At 41.1% G+C, this 19,743-nt stretch overlaps 2 protein-coding genes and 8 non-coding genes across 10 annotated transcripts; 5 read left to right on the plus strand and 5 right to left on the minus strand.

Moving 5' to 3' along the window:
* Nucleotides 1–397: 397 nt before the first annotated feature.
* stimate (STIM activating enhance) lies at nt 398–14,790 on the plus strand. The gene is made up of 8 exons (XM_085776160.1): nt 398–1,456; nt 3,672–3,720; nt 3,813–3,908; nt 4,094–4,215; nt 4,477–4,589; nt 6,632–6,712; nt 6,906–7,049; nt 12,723–14,790. Exons 1-8 carry the CDS (start codon nt 1,222–1,224, stop codon nt 12,834–12,836), a joined length of 954 nt encoding a protein of 317 aa, XP_085632286.1. The 5' UTR covers nt 398–1,221; the 3' UTR covers nt 12,837–14,790.
* Nucleotides 5,380–5,451, minus strand: trnae-cuc (transfer RNA glutamic acid (anticodon CUC)). The gene has a single exon. It is a non-coding gene; the product is annotated as a tRNA-Glu (tRNA).
* Nucleotides 6,086–6,157, minus strand: trnae-cuc (transfer RNA glutamic acid (anticodon CUC)). Its single transcript has one exon. It is a non-coding gene; the product is annotated as a tRNA-Glu (tRNA).
* Nucleotides 7,431–7,502, minus strand: trnae-cuc (transfer RNA glutamic acid (anticodon CUC)). The gene has a single exon. It is a non-coding gene; the product is annotated as a tRNA-Glu (tRNA).
* trnar-acg (transfer RNA arginine (anticodon ACG)) lies at nt 9,011–9,083 on the plus strand. The gene has a single exon. It is a non-coding gene; the product is annotated as a tRNA-Arg (tRNA).
* trnar-acg (transfer RNA arginine (anticodon ACG)) lies at nt 9,872–9,944 on the plus strand. Its single transcript has one exon. It is a non-coding gene; the product is annotated as a tRNA-Arg (tRNA).
* Nucleotides 11,946–12,018, plus strand: trnar-acg (transfer RNA arginine (anticodon ACG)). The gene has a single exon. It is a non-coding gene; the product is annotated as a tRNA-Arg (tRNA).
* Nucleotides 14,791–14,877: 87 nt separating the features above from the next.
* On the minus strand, nt 14,878–14,949 carry trnae-cuc (transfer RNA glutamic acid (anticodon CUC)). Its single transcript has one exon. It is a non-coding gene; the product is annotated as a tRNA-Glu (tRNA).
* Nucleotides 14,950–16,917: 1,968 nt separating this feature from the next.
* Nucleotides 16,918–19,664, plus strand: mustn1b (musculoskeletal, embryonic nuclear protein 1b). The gene is made up of 3 exons (XM_085776161.1): nt 16,918–17,109; nt 17,259–17,382; nt 19,024–19,664. Exons 1-3 carry the CDS (start codon nt 17,101–17,103, stop codon nt 19,137–19,139), a joined length of 249 nt encoding a protein of 82 aa, XP_085632287.1. The 5' UTR covers nt 16,918–17,100; the 3' UTR covers nt 19,140–19,664.
* Nucleotides 18,067–18,138, minus strand: trnae-cuc (transfer RNA glutamic acid (anticodon CUC)). Its single transcript has one exon. It is a non-coding gene; the product is annotated as a tRNA-Glu (tRNA).
* Nucleotides 19,665–19,743: the final 79 nt, after the last annotated feature.

Here is a 19,743-nt window from a genome sequence, read left to right on the forward strand (position 1 = left end):
AAAATAACTTAATAAATGGGCAGTTTTAAAGCACGAGGATACTCTTAAAAAAAAAAAAAACTTTTGTAAATCAGTTGTTCCTCTTTTTACCCATTCCTGTAGTGCGATTCATTGTAATGTGCTTCATTTTGTGTGAGAAAAAAAAACAACCTCTGTGGGTTCTTTGTTTACTCATTTGCTTGTAGTTACAGCAAAATTCAATGCAATGGAACATATTTTTATCTCATGTTTGAAAAGGTTATTACTGCTATTTAATGAGAACACTGCAATAAAAAAGAAACAAAACAAAACAAAAAAAACGACGAATTAATAACGACTTCTGGCGTCTCGACAGTTTTTCCTACAATTCCCAGAATTCCTTGCTCGGATACGCAGGTCACGTGACCAGACGTCTGTCAACATGAGTGGGCACTGCTGGGCAGGGAAGCAGCTGGATGTACGCAAAACCGAACCGTGACCTGCAATTTTATTCCTTTATTTGTCAATTTTTCCAACACGGAGGAGTTGTTAATGCAGGAGGAAAAGTCACAGCCGACCGGTGCAGGAGCTGTTTTGTTGAATGCCTTTAGTTAAAAAAAAAAAAAAGTAGGAGTTTAGCAGCGTTGGCTTCATGTAACTGAGTGATGAGTTAGCTTGGCGGCTAGCTAGGTGTGTGATAGTAGCAGCGTCTTAGTCGCTGGATTTTTTTTCCTTTTAAAAGCGGATATAAATTCACTTGTGACGGGGTTGACCCACACAGAGGAGCTCGTTTCCGATAAGTTATCCCCCTGCTTTTGTCTGTTTGAGTAGTTATGTGACTCGGGTGTCTGTCACCGATGCTAGCTCGCAGGTTAGAAAATACTGGGGTCGAGCCGGGGAAGGTTTTCTCTGCTGCACGGAGGCTCCACACCAAATATTGATTTTTCTTTTTTAAATGTAGCAGCTCGGTTTTAAAGTGTTAGTCGGACCCAGGTGGAGCTACATAGCGCGTTGTTATAACTTATAGAAAACACGGTTTACTTCTCAGATGACAACCAGCCATGTCTTCATGGGTGTCTGAAACAGGAGAATGAGAGCTCGCCTGCGAAGGAGAGGATGCCACCGACTTTCACCGAAGACTGTCCTACTCCGTGTATCGATTAGCTGACCGTAAAAACTGAGGACAGCGTTGGGAAGCCCCTCAGATCAGATCAAATAGTCTTTCTTAATTAAAAGTCTCGATCAGCTCTTATATGTCCCACCATGGCTGCTTCTAGCGGGGTCAACAACAACATGCTGTCCCAGCTCGGAGACGTGGCACTGGCCGGTCCCGGAGGAGCAGGGCTGCCCGCCGTGTCCTTAACCAACACGTCGGTGTCCTCCAGCCCGACGCCAAGTCCTACTAAAAACGGGGGGTGTGCTAATGGCGCCTTGATGGACTCGTTTGGGATTTTCCTGCAAGGACTTCTCGCCATGATGGCCTTCAGTACGCTCATGTGTGAGTATGACCAAAAGGGAGGACGCATGCTGCCTGTGTCTCTGATATCTGACACCAGCTGTTGATGTAACCCAGCAATTATCCAATAGCATCACTCAGTTAATCAAATGTCATATTGATCACAGCTGGGAGTAGTAGAGGGTCACGTCAGAGTTCAGGACAGAGGTAGAGAAACAACTGTGAGGTAGAAATGTCCTCTCTCTCTCTCTCTTGCTTTTAAAGACTAGATGCAGGGATCAACATGACACCACAGCCTGTAGCTTCCTCTATTGTTAATTAATGAGGGTACTTCCTGCTGTATGACATGTCCTGATGCATAGGATCTGCTTTGTTCCTCATTTTAAGATTAAGTCCTCATAAAAAAAAAAAACCTCATAAGAAACAGATCTACACAAAGGGACGTTGTTTTGCAGGTGGCAAACTAAAGTAGTGTTGCAGCAAACATCAATAACTGTGTGTTGGTAGTACACTCAAACTGTGAATAAGAGCCTGCAGCTCCTATTTACTTGTGCAACACTGATTTGCATATGAAGGAACAGTACCTGTAGAAAGTACACTACCTCTGGTGACAGTTATTCAATACACCCTGCAGCTATTTGACAGTAAAGATCATTGATATTCCTCTTGAGTGTTTTCGATCTGTAAACTGTTATGTGCATTTAAAATAGATACTCTGCTGTGGAAACAGTGTGAACAACTGCCGCCCTCTAAGCTCATTTCAATTTCTCCCTGTGAATCATCTTTATATGTTTTTGCTTTGTTTGTTTTTCTTATCTGTGCAAGATGTGGTGTTAGAGTAGAGCTCATAGTCAGGCCTACAGGTACACAGGGAAACACTGCCACTAAAGAAAAGAAAAATACTGAAGATCTGTCTGTGTCTGGCACTGCACTGATGGCTGTGTGACCTAATGAGAGCAGCCTCAGTGCACGGAGGAATGTCCAGCAATTTAGAGTTTTTTTGTTTTGTTTTGTTTTAATTTTTTTTAGCTGGAGGCAGCTCTATGAGCAGAAGGAGTACATGCTGAGGCCTCCCTCCGCCTGTGTTCACATCACACCCAGCTGTGTGCAGGGTGTGTTCAGCCTGAAGTCACGCTTGCACTCAGAGCTGAAAGTGAGGTCATGTTTTCTAGTGTAAACTTCTCCACATGAAAATACAAAAAGCCCTCAGTAAATGTTTGGCCTCAGCACTTTACAGAGCTGAGGTTGTTTGATGAAGACGGTCAATGTCCTGTTGAAACGCTGCATTAAATGTAAGACTGATAGTAAATCGGTCATGTCATAACACTGAAGCTTCCCTGTCATAATGCTCCTCTGTGGGGGTGTCATGGAAAACAAGCCGCTATTGTGTGGAACAGCGAGAGCTTTATCTGTGTTGGGCATTTCACTGCTTTCAGTGATGAGCATTCTTGCAGAAAACCCTCAGACTCACTTTACACACAGGGATTAATTAATGACTTCTTAAAAGCACATAACTTTAACTCCATAGATACTGTCTTGCACTTATATTTAGTAGTAGCAAAGACTGTTACCAGGGGAACAGTGGTTGCACCACTTCTACGCAGTGCCACACAAACAGGTCTTATTTGCTTTCAGTTTCAATCTGGACAAATAGCTTCATCTTCATAATGTTACTACGGCCATATCTCTAAAATGGTCCGACTGTCAACCCAGTTTTTTATTTTTTTTATTTTCCTGTTCACTGTGACTTGTAAAAATAAGTGTATCTGATGCATAATTTCACAGCTGCTCTCCACATGATATGAGGGAAGGTTTTAAGTTCTGCTTCCTCTGTGACCAACAACATATTGCCCCTTGCTCAATTCTCAGTCTGCGACTCTGCGACCAACAAACCAGTCACACATACACATAGATTCAGTCTGTGTCATGCAATCTGTCTCACTCAGGCTAAGGTAGCTGCTCTTCAGCTTCCTGTTGACTAGATGAGAAACTTTCAGTGCCTCACTTTCTAGTTGAGCTGCCTTAAAAGGAGACATCAACCTTAATCCCAAATCAATCAATTAATGAAATCAAAACATATCAGTACAAGACTAGATTTTTCAGTAATAAATTAATTAATTAATTAAAAAATTGGTCATTTATCAGTTCAAAAGAGAGTTTTTGCAAATCTGTTAAATTCATTCTCTGCATCTCTGTGTTTGTATGAGTGATTGGTTCAGTAGTAAACAATCTGTATTGTGTTGTCTTCCCTCCACAGTGAAACGCTTCAGGGAGCCCAAACATGAGAGGAGACCCTGGAGGATCTGGTGAGCCAGCTGAGCCAGCTGAAATCCATGTCTCTGCAAAAGAATCAAATGGAGTGTCTCGGACGCTTAACATCTTTGCTCTGTCTCTGCAGGTTCCTGGATACCTCAAAGCAGGCCATAGGGATGCTGTTCATCCACTTTGCTAATGTCTACTTGTCTGACCTGACAGAGGAAGACCCTTGCTCACTGTGAGTCAGTCATGTGTTTGACTCTTCTCTCCTCAGCTTTGTGACTCTGAATGTTACAGCTACATCACAAGAGAATGTGAAAAACGGGATTATTCAGCTTTTTAGGCACGAAGTTTTGAAGCCGAACCACTATAATGTCTGACAGGAAAGCTCTAACCTCAAATGCTCTTGTCTTTCTCTTCCAGATACCTCATTAATTTCCTGTTAGATGCCTCCCTGGGCATGTTGCTGATCTATGCTGGGGTGAGAATCGTCAGTGTGATCGTAGAGTGGAGGCAGTGGGATTCTCTGCGTTTTGGAGAATATGGTGAGGACCATACTGTATGTCTGAGCGGTAAAGTGGAAGCTCCAGCACATTCCTAAAACGCCCGTGACGCCCAACGGAGGGCACTAACTGCCCTGAGTGCTGCAGTGCTGCAATGTCATGTCTGACACTGCTGGTGCTTTCTTTTTGTCCAAATGCAGCTTATGTATCACTGAAGCAGTGAAATCTAATAATGGTCTGTGCTACGTTTCTTCTTACCTAAGCGAAAATGTTGTGTCTCCTGTTTCCTGTGTGTGTGTATAGGAGAGCCAGTGCAGTGCACAGCGTGGTTGGGCCAGTGTATCCTCTACATCCTCATCATGATCTTTGAGAAAGTCCTTATCATGCTGGTCCTCCTCATTCCCCAGTGGAAAAAGGTCAGAAAAAACTGTGATACTTTGAATTTAATTCATAATTCATAATTCATATTGCTTTTTCTTTTTCAAGTAGAGATGAATTCTCAATATTTAACAGGGCAGAAGGACACTCCAGAGCCATTATTAACCCTTTTAATTCTGACAGGTTAAAAAAAAATGGAGAAAAAAAATCTCAGTTCTCTGTGCTATTTCTAATGCTCTCAACTCTTGCCTTGCTTGCTTAAATTTGAAAATATTTGGTGGGTTTTGTGTTTGCCTTTCAAACATGCAAATTATTCTGGCAGTTTAGATTTATAAATACAACATTAGGAGTGCTTTTATAGGTACGGTAGAGCCTGCTCAACCACTTAGAGAGTCCCACAGGGGCAGAAATTGCAAGTCAGGGCAGATTGATTACCGAAACTCATCATCAAAACTCAGCTGCAGCCTCAAGGCTAATGCACTGTCTCAATTCCTGTATGTACAACATGAGTGTGCTAACATGCAGGACGGTCTCATGGTACACAAAGCCGTCAAAAAATGAGGTTTAGAACAATGAAAACTCGCCATCTTGGTTATGTTTTGAAAGTGGAGGGACCACCAGAGTTTTCTCAAACTTGTGAGAACAGATTTGAAGCCTACAGCAGCTTAAATTCCATATTTGTCTAGTAAAAGGTTCAAATGATTTGGGACGACACTTACCTGTACGCTGAGTACACTATGTACAGTTTATATGTGAATGTACTGACTGAAGTATCGTACGTGAACCCTGTGTCCAGTGCAGGATATTTAAACCTCATGAAAAACTGTGTTCCCTGACCGGGAATCGAACCCGGGCCGCGGCGGTGAGAGCGCCGAATCCTAACCACTAGACCACCAGGGACAGCCGTGGGTGTGGACAGTACATGGCATGCTGTGAGGAATCTCCAGCCTTTAAATAGATCAGTGGGTGAAGTACCAGAGTTGACCACTAGTGGTGTTAGAGGTCCTGTTGAAGTATGAGAGTGATGGTCAGGTTGTTTCTATGAACCTTGACAGTAGATCATTGTTGTCTCCAACTGGACCGGCACTGTGCTGTTGCTAAGCAACAAAAACATTTTCCTGACCTGCACCAGGGATGCCCTGATTAATCAGACGATTTTCATACATGATTGGTAGATAATAGTTAACACTTCTAGTTAATTCTTCCCTCTCAACAGCAATGACTACCAGGGATTTTAAAGAAGGCAGAAAGCTTTGTAATGGCAAAAATGTAGCATGTAACAATTTTCAGTCTGTTTTTAGAAGTTACTGCTATTTCTAAATCTGGTATAATGATTTCAAAGATATTGGGAGAGCAGCTACTGTAACAAGAGCCACAATGCATCATGGGACAGTTCAGTATGTCAAGTGTGGATCGATTCATCACATTCATTATCGATATTGGCAGGATTGCAACTGTTTGTCAGTCGGTCTTTTTGGCACTGACCTTTGATACTTTGCTAACTGCATTCTCCTGAAAGACACCAACTAAAGCGTTCCCTGACCGGGAATCGAACCCGGGCCGCGGCGGTGAGAGCGCCGAATCCTAACCACTAGACCACCAGGGATGTCTGTAACAGGCCCGTCTAGAGGATGTGATCACCGATCTCTATAATTACTGTGTTGCTGTGTGTCACTTTATCTGTCTTTTGACAGCAGCTGTCATCGTGCTACAACCTGCCTGAAACAGTCGTAGTGGTTCACAGAAACCCAAGAAGCAACACTATCACAAACCATGAGTGTAGTGTTACAGTTGTCATTCTTATCTCGATAAGATTACTGTGGTCAGTACAGCACCTTGAAGCCTCTTACAGAAACGTTGGAGTAAATAACCAAACGGCAAAGGGTTTCTCTTTAACAATTGTGTAAATCATCACATGTGGTAGTGCTGTTTGCTCCAGTGGACTCCCCTCTCATTTGCATAGACAGGGACTGCCCCATTCAAAATTTGGACCTTTAAAGGTTAGTTGTGCTGTCCGTGCTGCTGTGTATGCTTACGTCTGTGCTTGTATGTTTGTTGTGTGTGTTTATGTGTGTCGCAGCTGGCTCTCCTCAGAGAATCCATAGAGAATCCTAATCTGGAGCTGGCCATCGTCATGCTCATCGTTCCATTCTTCGTCAACGTAAGTCTGCTGCTCCAAAGTGTTTTACATGCAACACCGGTGCTACATGTGTCTTGTGCAAGTTCAGTTCAGTGCCCATCGTCTTGTGTTTGTATGAATATTATAAAATCTTTATAATTTTGGTGAAAAACACTTCTAATTCCTCGTGAGGAATCGTCGTTCACGTCAGTGTTGTCCTCTGTGCTTCCTTCAGGCCCTCATGTTCTGGGTGGTAGATAATTTTCTAATGAAGAAGCACAGGACGAAAGCAAAGCTGGAGGAGAGGGAGGAGGACTCGCGGGGGAACAGCAAGGTGCGCTACAGACGAGCTCTATCCCATGATGACTCAGAGTCAGAGGTAAGAGTCACTGTGATAATGTAACTGGCATGAGAAAATGACACAGCCTAGACATCATTGGTTTTTATTAAGTCAAGGAAATGACTCAAAGGCAGAACTCTGCTTCTCACCTACCCTTTATATCTCACCACCTCATGACATATTAACACAAGTCAGATAAATAGATAGACAGACACGGAAATACCTAAATATAAAACACAATAAATATCAGAGGGAGGAATTGTATAACTGTAGTGGGTATGAATTATTTTTTTGTATCATTGACTTGAACTGCAGGGAATCTGTGTCTGTTACTGAATGTGCTCTAGTCTTGAGTCTACATAATACAAGTCTTGCTATGATTCTGAGTGTGATTCAGCTTTCCCAACATGCAATAACTAGTTCCCTGACCGGGAATCGAACCCGGGCCGCGGCGGTGAGAGCGCCGAATCCTAACCACTAGACCACCAGGGATCTGTGTTATGTCCAAGGTGTGTCCTCTGCAGGATTGTCTGACTCTAACTAGTTTACTGGTGGTGGACCCACTGTGGTCTACAGTGGGTCATTGTCGCCCAGTTGTAAGGTCCTTCTGGTTACTTGATAGTGGCACAAAAGGCTCACTATTAATATTACTGGTTTTATTATTTAGTGATAGTTTATTCAAATTCAAAGTCTTTATTTTTAAAAATGGACAGTGCACATTAATTAACATTTCTGAATAGAAAGTAAATGTGCCCGAATTAGCTGAGGGCTAGTTTTCATCGGCAGTCCCTTCACCAGATGGAAATAGACATGTTGGTAAATAAAAGCAATTAAAACAGCATACATTACATAGACATACAAACCAATCACGTTGGCCAATACACCATACCAAGAGACAGGACTCGGCACATTCAACACATAGGTAGAATAACACTCAGCTGCATACTCAATACCATAAAAACATTTATATGAGTGATTTATGTTTGGGTTGTTGAAGATTTAAAAATTTAAATAGTGACACTGTGGAGAAAAAAAATGTGATCATCCAAAAAAACTCTACTATTTTGTTCTATTGTGGCATTTCCATATTACACACACTGGTCAATGTACAGTGCACACTGTGGTATTGTAGAACTTTTTCTTTTTTCCATGTGTTATTACCTCTGTCGAAGGTTAGAGTGGAGGTAATAATTGAATTGGTTGGTTGACTGGCAGCAAGATCCTGGATTTTAAAAAAACAAACTTTTATAACCATTGCAAGATGGGGCAATCAGTTTTCATTTTCAGAGGAAATAATGGATGTCTCTCGAAAAAAAAAAATCAGACACAGTTTGGTGTAGATCTGAATTATTTATTATCAGAGGTCAGTTGTAGGATTGTTTGGCCTTGTTATTCTTGTAAGAAGTTTAACACTTCAAGAGACACAGTTGATTTTTCTAGTGATGTTACATGTACAGTATAAACTTAGCCTTTTTATTGCTACATTGTTTGTGTTTCAGACTACGATGGATACTTATCAGTACTATAGGTTTTGGTTTATAATTTTTGCTGTTGTTACATAGCTAAGTTTTGCATTAACAGCTGTTTACTTACTTAGAGTTTATTGTGTTTTCAGTAGCAATCTGGTCAGGGTTACTTATTTCAATAGAAGAAAAGAGGTTATATAAACTGAAGAGCTTTCCTCCACTGGAAACAGCTCTCTTTGAGGGCAGGGATAAAGTTTGACATTGAACTCTCAACATGTCTTCTTGTTCTAACATGAGCGATTTAGGAATATAAAAACGTACAAGCAGTAAGTTCAGATTCAATACTTGAGATAGGGATCGGTATCTCTAGTCACCATGAGTTGTCTCAGTTGTTAGAAGTGAAGATACATGTTTCACTTGACCTTACTGCTGCTATAATCATGTGATGTTGTTCTTGGGTAATGAGGCAGGGAAGTATTGGTCCAATTTGAGTTTGTGGCTCCTGTCCAGTTTGAGTTTGGCTGCACCATCACGGGGCCAGTGGCGCAATGGATAACGCGTCTGACTACGGATCAGAAGATTCTAGGTTCGACTCCTGGCTGGCTCGTTGCTTTTGATATTTTTGTGTTCACCCACTGATCGGTTCAAATTCCCTTCAAATGCAGTTTTACTAGTCTGTATTGTAAGTGGGTGTAGAGGATAAAAAGTTAAACATTGCCCATGACCACGTACATGTAAACTGTTTCACTTTGCAGAGGTTAAAATGACCAAGTGATTGTCACAGTCTAGTTAAATCTAAGATAATGTTGAGTTCAGTAATAACCTTGTACTAACCTAATACCTGTTCCCACAGTCTCTCCTTATAAATAGTGGATTTTACATCTTCTATTTTGGCCACAACCTTCAGTCAAGACAAATTTGTACTAAAGTTTGTGGAAACACAACTGACTCCTCAAGTAACAGTAGATGTAGCTAATAAGTCATTTTACGTATTAAATTATGAGCCTTGAAAAAACATATGAATTTCAATATCACCTCATGGGAAATGGGAACTCATTAATGTTCATTTTATAACAGAAAACCTTGATCTAAGTGATGTTTTGATTTGATTTCTGAAAGCAGGTCCTGCTCAAATTATTCTGTTATAAACACTAGTTATAGTTCATTAATTGGCCAGATATTACTATGATTTTAGATCACTACAACAAAGTTAAGCTGATTCTTAAGGCATTTTAACATCTGGATGGTCAAAGTTGTGCAGACAAAGGTCAGCCTCATGGTTTGTTTAACTTCCTAGTTGCGGCAGCGTGCTTTCAGCAGACTGCCGATGGGTGGGGGAGGGGCAGCGCTGTGCAGAGGCACAAAAGCAGCAAAGCATCCACTCTGCAGCACGGTGGGCCAGTGGCGCAATGGATAACGCGTCTGACTACGGATCAGAAGATTCTAGGTTCGACTCCTGGCTGGCTCGTCTGACTTTTCCAAATCTCACTGTATTACCGGAGGAATGAGCAGTATTTGTCGTTGACTATGAAGACAGACGTTATCACAGTGAATAACGTTTTCTGGTGAGGGGAAGACAAGCATGCTGCAAGTTACTTTCACTTACTGGCTTGCAACATGGTATGTGTAAAGCATTTCTGTCTGTACTACAGAGACATACGGTAATCCAGTAGGTATAATAGACAAAGGAATAAACAGCCGGCCTGTGTGTCAGGGTGTATGGCTTCACACAGGGTTTCATTTGCAGAGGGTGTAAAAGAGCCTTAACATTTGCAAATACCAATATAAAGTGTGCAGATTGTTAATTCATATTTATTCATATGGCACCATATCATGCAGAAGCAGTTCGGAGTGCTTTAGATAGAGATATTAAAAAGTAAACAGCAATAGATACTAAGACACACAGAAATTCACACACACAAAGACATTTAAGAAAATGCACAGCTAAACAGAAAAGTCTTAAGTTTGGCTTTGAAGGAGCACAACGTCGGAGCATCTCTGAGATCATATGGTAGACTATTCCACTCTTTAGGTGCATAGATGCTGAAGGCCATGCCACCTGATTTGGTAAAAGCTCTGGGCACATGGAGGTTATCTCTACTCTGTGACCTGAGCAGTCGGCCAGGATTGTGAGCTGATAACAACTCTGATAGGTAGTTGTTAGAGTAAATTCAAGTATCCAGTAGCGCAGACATTCATATAAGGGCATAAAAACAGCAATATAACACAGATATAATAAAATATACACTATATACATCCATATAAACTACATACATGCATATGTTATGTTGCCTTCATAGTGACATGCCTTGAGTCCTGAGATTTAAAATGAACATTTGACAAAAACAGTGAACATCCATGTTTCTCCTATGTCCGCCTGAACAACTGAGAAAAAGGTATTTTCCCATTCAGCTCCAGAAAGGCAAGAAAGACAAAAACACATATAAAAAAAAGTCATCTTTAAATCTGGATTTTGAGCTTTTGTCTCCCCCTACTGGCTAAATTGGTAATTACACAGGCACAGAGCCATTCTCAGTTTTAAGACAATAATGAAATATTTAGGGAGAGATTATGTACAAAAGCTATGCAACCTACTCAAAATATTGTACAAATACCAACCTTTCTAAGAGTAGCAAGGCAACAACGATGTCTGCCTTCATCCTTCCTCTTTTCTCAACACTCACAAACGGGGATAAGCCACACCAATGATAATCCGTGTTTGTCCTCGCTATTGATTGCAGCCCTCTATAGACTGTAAATCTTCCTCTGAACACTGGGTTTATCTTTTATCTGAAGCATCAAAACGGACAGTTCCTAGCTTTTTCTGCCACATCCCTAGTTTTTGTAGCCTTCCCTGTCACCGTCACTACGGAAACAGCTCTTGCAAAACTATAATTGTTGACTGACATAAAACAAGAACCAGTGCAGCAGAATGGGAACGTCCTTAGAGACACAAGGCAAAAGAAAGAGAGAGAAGTTTACCTGATAGACATTATGTGAGCTTATGAATGTCACAGATGTTAATTCATAAATTAAGTTTAAATCCTTGATTCATTTAACATGTTCCTTTCTTCAGCCTTGTCCAGGCAACTCATGAAATTCAATTTTACATTGGGGGAAATGGAAACCCATGTTAAATGTTGATTATGCTGCAGGGAACATGTAATAGTTTTCACTTGTTTTCTGAAAGCAGAAAGAGCAAGACTGTTAATTCTGTTGAATGTCATCAATTTGACATATTACTACGTTTTTAGATCACTTTAAGAAATGAAAAGCTGATTCTTACGGCATTTAAACATGTTAATGCTCAAAGTTGTGCAGACAAAGCACAGCCTCATGGTCTAACTTCCTAGTTGCGGCAGCAGCTGCCGTGGCGGAGCATGCTTTCAGCAGACTGCTGACAGTGGGGGATGGGCCTAGCTGCGCTGCTACACTCGTATTCATTTCAGCAGCTGTGGCTCTACACAGCGGGCTAGTGGCGCAATGGATAACGCGTCTGACTACGGATCAGAAGATTCTAGGTTCGACTCCTGGCTAGCTCGTCTATCTTTTGTGAATCTCACTGTATTTATGGGGGAATGACTGTGACTTCCTTTTCTGCAGCAGTATCTGTATCTGAAAAGCATGTTTGTAGTGAGAGGAAAACAGGCATACTGGCAAGTTTCTTTCACTTCCTGACTTGCAGAGGCACAGTCCATGTGATACTATATGGACATTGTACACATTTTAGTGGACATTTATGAAGTGTATTCTCTGGTTTTGTGTAATTGAGGATTAGTCATGGAGTATCTCTGAAGTATAACTGAACAAGATTTTAACTCTCAAGTCTCAGGACAAATACATAAATTCAAACGAACTAGTTTAATTTCTCACCTGCTATCACATAGTTTAAGATGAGACCATTTTCCATGGGAGACTCGTAAAAGAAATTGCAGTAGCCAAAATGGCTTTAATTGACTGATCTGAGCCTTCCCACACTTATATGTGCCTTCAAACTTTGCAGGAGAACTGCAAATTGGCTGGGTATGATTTACAAATGACTATTCGCCCAGAATATTACACAGGTTGGGTAGATATTTTGGATTGTATTCATGTATGAAACTGCAGGATACTCCAATAATAATTTAATAAGAATGCCTCGATTGATCGGCCGCTGATCGTGTTAGCCCTGGGGAACCTTTACAGTGTGTCAGATATAATCCATCCAGTGATATTCTGCTATTTCTGTCTCTTTCCTGTTCCTTAGATCCTTTTCTCAGCAGATGATGAAATGGATGAGTCGGATGAGGACGATGTTCGTCGCTTAACTGGCATGAAGACTGTGAAGAAGAAGAAGCTCCGCATGGGGATCCCAGTCTGACCCGCGTGCCTCGATAAAGTGCTCCGATCTAATTTCCTCTGGTAGCTCTTCACCATAGAGGCCCACATATACGTACATTCCCCGTTGGTTCATCCACAGGTTCAAGTATCAACCTCTTTTCAAACATAGGATGCTCTTTGATGGCAGAAGACGTTGCTATCCTTGGATTCCCTTCACACTTGTCACCTGGGGGACTATTGCATAAACTGCTTAGCCTGGGATTTAATTTAACACACTGAGAGATTTTTTTTTTTGCAGTAAACCTGGTACTTTGGATCGTTGTTGCATTATAGCACTCCTGTAGCGAGTGCTGCATTTAAAGACACTGTTACGGAAAAAGGAATTCTACCGTGAACGTTAATGATGTTAAATCCTAAATGTGAGTGCAGTAGGAAAAAGAATAAGAAGGTAACACTGGTTTAACTCTGTGTGGACTTCAGTGGGCTGGACAAAGTGAAATGGCAACAACAAAGCCAGACATCATGCAAACAAGTCTGTTCACACAGTTGATGACATTTTATACTGTAACAACGTCCCCTGAAGTGATTGTATTACCCAGTGTAGATTCCATGTTAAACATTGTGCTTTTTTGTTTTCTCATGCAGACACACACCACCATGGCCTGTGTTTGCAAGTGTGTTAGCATGTGTGAGTGAGTGAGTGAGTGCGTGTGTGAGGATGAGTATGAGTGTATGAGGGTGTGTGCAGTCAGACACACCTCAAATTTAGAGGGAGCATAATGTCAGAGTGTTTGAATCACTGTATTCATGTGACTCCAACACTTTTACAGCACAATTACACACTTGACTACTGTATACCTTGTATGTAATATTACTCATGTCAGAGGGAGCACATTAATTATGCTTGCAGCAACTTTACTTTTTTTTTTTTTACTGTATCTTCTGCTGGTCGAGTCCCTTCAACTGTTTAACCAATAGGACTGCAAGTACCACACTACAGCATCCTCGTATCAGCTCAGTCGGTGTCACGTCTGTACACACAAAGGACTGCAGTTTGTTTCTTTGTCAGTGTGAATGTGTGTGTGTTACTGATGTGCTCTGACTGTGTGTTCTTGTCTTTGAATACGGTAGTTTTTTTTGTCTAATTTTCAGTCGTTGGGGGGTTTTTTTGTGGATGTTTTTACTGTTGTTTTTTGGGCCAAAAAGGTGACTATGCTCGTTCCAAAAGTGTTCTTTATTCCTCCACTCCAACATGGAGAGTAGATATGGGAACCATTTCTTGCACAATTTCCCATTTTATCATAGCTTTCATCTTTCCTTTTGTGTTTTGTGTGTTTATTTTGTTACAATAATGTGCCTGAGTCAAATTACCAGCAGGTGTTTTGTTTGGTTTTTGTTTCTTAGTTTGTGTTTGTTTGTTTTTTTTTCAAAGTTTTGTTTTTTTTCCAGAGCTCCAGATCTTCAGGCAAGAAGCAGCGTTCAGCAGGCTCTGATGTTAAGAATGTGACATGCATAGACCTCTAAACTGTTAAGTGACTGTAGAGCAGACGGACCAGAGAAAGGGTGTGTGTGTGTGTTTTATGTGTACATGCCAGTAAATATATATACACAGTATACCTGTGTGCACTGGCTGGATGTGCTGAATGCATGTGTGTGTGTGTGTAGTTGGTGTGCCTGTTGGTTGGTTCTCCTAAAAGTTAATGGAGAGTGACATAAACTGTGACTGCAATGACTACGTTGCTGGTGATGAGTTCATCGTGATGTTTTTGGCATGTTGGCAGGGAATAAATGAGCGAGCATTTTGGAGAGGGGGGCGAAAGCACACCATCTTGCAGCAGCAGCAGCATGCAGGCATGGTAACTCAGCTCAGCTCAACCAGGACAAAGAGGACATTGAGTACTTTGCAAAGTTAAAGTAGTAGATGAGTTATAAAAAGGCAACTGGTGGAGGTAAATTATCATAACTGCTTTTCCAATAAAGTATCTGATACACTATGTTGAGAGCCAGACTTATTTCTTGATGGTTGATGGTGAATGTGCATTAACATTATTGTGAACGAAAAAAAAAAAAAAAAAGGGGAGTTCCCTGACCGGGAATCGAACCCGGGCCGCGGCGGTGAGAGCGCCGAATCCTAACCACTAGACCACCAGGGAAGACGTTGTGTGCGAACAGCGGATAAGAATATAAACAAAGTAACGCCACCCGATTGACGGAGATGTTTTTTAGAGGAGTGTGAGAGTAAAAATAAGCGCGTGTGTTGAAGACGTAAATTAGCGCCATGACGCACGCGGCCCAAGCCTGATTAGTGGTAACTGGAGCTCGCGCTCGCGGACCTGCAGTCCTGATTTTGTGTCCAGGAATAGACGTAGCGCCTTCTTATTAATAAAAGTTTACAAATAGGCCTACTCGAGGAAACACACAGACACATATTTAGCATCAGGAGTCAGAGGCTCTTCTTCAACACATGTGTAACATCCTGTCTCATGATCAGCTTCACTTTTGTTTCCCAGCCCAGGCCTCACTTTTAACTGTGCGCCGAGTTCACGCCTTTCTTCCTCACACGATGATATAATTTGTTGTGTTTCTTTTCTCCATCCCAAAGACCGCGTGTAAAAACAGTTAGTAGCCACATAAGAAGCTCCAACTATAGGTTGTCAATCCAGTTGTCAGTGTTGAGAGAAAGTCGCCTATGGTAATATAATTTAGAGATCTCTTCCTTTGATCAGAGTGAGACACGGATGAGCTATAATCCTGAGGCCACTATGAGAAAACTGAGACATTTGAGAAAATGATGAGATCTTGGGAGTCATAGCTGAGTTTTCTTTGAGCTCTTTCTTTGGTCTCATATGGTCTCGTGTTCAGTAGACTAAAATTAGATTTATTTGAGATCATATAGAGATCTCTTGTTTTGATCAAGCATGAGATTATATGTGCTTGCTTGTTTCTCCTGAGTTGAAGTTGAGAAGCAGGAGAAAAAGCCTTTGGTCTTATCAAAAATAGCTCATTTGTGTTTAGGAGAAATAAAAGATACAACAATGGGATCTCTTCTTGGATTTTGCTTTCCTATACACATTTGCAAAGAGATGCTCATGACCTTTAAAGACCTCGTGAGCACCTGGTCCGGATGGACAAACACGTACTTTGTATTATGACAAATCACGAGTTGGCTAAAATAGTGACTGTGACCTCTGGCTGATGATGTGGGTGCAGGATCGTAGGTCTCTGGATTCTCCATGTGTGTTTGAGTTTATCTTTTTTAAAGTAGTGAGTCAGTTTGTCCATACAGTCAACATCTCAACTTCAGATTATGATGTTGACCAAACTGTTAACCTTCAGTCCCTAACCCTAAATTTCAGGTCTAAAATCTACCTTGGCATGGCAAGGAACCAGTGAAGGTAAAGAAAATGTAAACAAAAGATCATCTAATGTCAATCAAATGAACCTAGAAATTTTAAATTAACATTAATTTCAACAGACATTACACTAAGTAGGCTAGGATACTGGGTTGTGCAAAGATTCTTTGTAGCTACCTATTTTGATATGTGTAAGCTAATAATTATATAAATGATGATTGAATTGACTGAACATGATTATTACTGTACAGGTAAGTGTAATCTAAGTGATGTTATGGCTGCCTTATCCCAGGAACACAAGATGTTGCAAGGGTTTGGATTTGACATGAGCCTTTCAGAAAAGACTTTTCTGTGACGTGACTCAGACAAGACATTTGGGAAGTTCTCTTTTTTTTGTAGCTCTCCTCCTGGTTCAGCCCTCATTTAGTCGGCTCATGTGTTAACTGTCTGGAAATGCCTAAACACATTCCCTAAGGCTTAAATCAAGTTGTAGCAATGGAGTCCCAGCCCCTGGAGCTGCATGGAGGTGTTGCTGGGTGGGTGGTGGCCACTCTCAGGGCCCCATTTTATTGCCAAAACCCACAACAGCATTAAAAAAAACACACAAAAAAACAGAAGGTATCTCTGCCAGGTTGGAGAGGGGAGGTGGAGGCGCGACAGTCACTTGTGTTGTGGGCTGAATTATCAGCTGTTGGCTTGTAAGCTTATCGTAAAAGATGGGAGACCCATTCCAGCTGTACCATCTATCACGTCACACCTAATAATACACACTGACAACAGACCGAGTGGGGTAGAGGGTAGTGGGTATGCCTGACTCACTGGGTCCAGACCAGGACTATATATAATGGTGGTGGGCTTGCTAGGAGACAAAGACGCACTCAAGAAAAACAGCAGCGGCTTTGTCTCATTGGAAAGAGACTCTGTTGGATCGATACACCTTGTTATATCACCATGTCACAGGTAAGCCAAGTCAACTCAATACACGGTTTGGACTTTTTATTTTAAACCTTAGTGTCACATTGCCACAGGCTTCGCTACAAAATCACATGTTTTCCTACTTTTGTCGCCTAACCTTCTCAATTTTTCCTTCTCTTTTCACTTCACTCCAGCCAGTCGAGGTGAAGAAGAAGAAGCGTCCTCCGATGAAGGCGGAGGACCTGAAGGGAGCCCGCAGTAAACTAGGACTGAAGGGCGAGGTCAAGAGTAAGACCTATGAGGTCATGGTGGAGTGTGGTAAGTTAAGCCCTTTATTCGTGTTATTTCCTCTGACACAGAAACACAGAACAAATGACGTGACAACAGATCAGATGTCAGCGACACCAGCCGTAAAGATATTTTGTCTTTCTGTTCTTTCAAAATGCTCTGAGTTCATTCCCGCCTGGACCTGTCAGGTGTCACGTTTCTTCACAGTTTGATATCTGACATAACTGAAGACTGATTATGGTCACATGGTGGATATGCCACTCTCTCATACAGTGTTGTTTGGTTTCCTCAACAGACAACAAAAAACACTTATTCATTGGTAAACAAATAGGCTACATGAATGAAACAAATGAAAAAGAAAAAAAGTAGGCCTAACACATGAAATAATCAATCAAGTGACAATAGATGCACTAAAAGAAATCCACACAAACATAAATAAATAATAGGCCTACATAATGGTAATTATAAATGTATTATCTATGTATCTAAGTGATTGTTGAACATTTATTTAGTTAAGATTTTTTTAAATTAATAATAAAACATTTAAATACATTTTTTTTTTTTACATGTATTTTCAAAATATCTAGGCTATATCTTCATTGTGAATCACTGAAGCCCTACCGTCTGCTAATGTGATCTTTTATTTCTGGTGTTTTTAAACACTTCAAACAGATTGCTCTTCCGTGCAAAAAAAAAAAAAAATCTAAAAGCGTGTTCCCTGACCGGGAATCGAACCCGGGCCGCGGCGGTGAGAGCGCCGAATCCTAACCACTAGACCACCAGGGAAGGATGCTGCCGTAGTAATCATATGATAAAATAACTTTACGAACAAGGAGAGTCGTTTATAAGTAATACGGTATGTAACAGAGTAGCACAGTAAAGACCACGTGTGTTTAAATTATACCGCTCTCCACTTGGACGTCTGGCTGTTGTTGAATGAGTGTTGTGTGTCCGTTGTGAGTAAGCCTGCAAGTATTTTCCACACACGATCAAAACAGCTAGCGTGCAGCAAGTTAATTCTTGCCCGTATTATAATGTTTCATCCATTTTTAATTAACTTCATGCTCATTTTCTGACTAATCTGCAGCTGCCCTTGGGTATTTGGTTGTGTTTGCAGTTGGCCTTCTATCCCACACACACCAAACAAGACACACACACTTAGGCTACATAATAACTCCCACCCACTGTCAGTCCCACCCATTGTCAGGGTGACCTAGTTATATAATCTATTCACATCACAGCTGGGTAGTAACAACTCAAAAAACATAGCCTACACTTAATATTACATCCATCTTAACCAGTATAGGCCCAAAAGTGTCCCACATGTTAGTGGAAGAATTTTATGTTTACATGTGTATACTTATCTTAAGAGATAAATCACAAAACATAAGCATATAAAAAGCTGAATGATTAAAAGAGATCACATGAGCTGAAATGGAGAAGTCCCAAAATCCCAGTTGTTCCACTGGGAATCTGGACTGAACCTGCTGTTTGTGTGGTGCTGAATACTGAACACAAGAGCAGCTCAGTTATGAGCTGAAACACAAACTATGAAACAGCTGTTGCTGATATTTTGTCCTCACCTACTTCTGCAAAGACCCCCAGGTGCATTTTTTTTAACCTAGTTGAAATAACCTGTCTATATGTCCATGTCTGTGTCTCTCTATTCAGAGCGTATGGGCAAAGTGGCTCCGTCAGTTTTCAGCGGTGTAAGGACGGGAACCGAGACGTCCCTGGACAAGCCTGCAGATGCCAAAGCTCCTGGAGCCAGTGTGTTTGGCAAATAGTCACACTGCAGGACAGACAGTCGACTTGTTGTCCTTAGGTTTCATTGTCAGTGGTGTTAACTGCTTTGGCTGCTTTGGATGGTAAAGTGTGTCTCTTTTTTTTGTCACACTATAAATCAAAGTGAACTGGAATCTGAGAGGCAAAGAGCTTATTCTGTGCTTGTAGTGTGTGTTGACATTACTGCTGTGCAAGCAGCTATGTACTTTGCTGTTTGAACAGTGCATCACACTTGGACTGTTTCTAAAATAGCTTGTGAGCTAAGAAAGAGTTGCAATATTTATCTAGCAGTGTTGACAAATATTTTTTTTAAAACGTTTTTTGGGTGATTTTTTAAATTTACGTTTACTTAAATTATTTTACCTTCCCCCCTTTTTTTTGTTTGTTTTGCTTTTTTTTTTTAAAGGCCCCATAAGAAGATATAGGCTAGTCTTAGTTACTAAAATCTCTCTCGGGCTTTACTGAGGAGCTCTATAGCAAAAAGAAAAACAAGGCTTGAGCTTCTCTTCTGATCAATCAAAAAAAAAAAAGTATCAATTATAAGATTGATCCTGCCAAGCTTGGGCCATGCTGAGGGTGGTGAGTCCTGCTGTGACATCACAAAGT

The sequence above is a fragment of the Trachurus japonicus genome, chromosome 5, assembly GCF_045865225.1.
Source record: "Trachurus japonicus isolate A0001 chromosome 5, Traja_1.0".
Classification (NCBI taxonomy): Eukaryota; Metazoa; Chordata; class Actinopteri; order Carangiformes; family Carangidae; genus Trachurus; species Trachurus japonicus.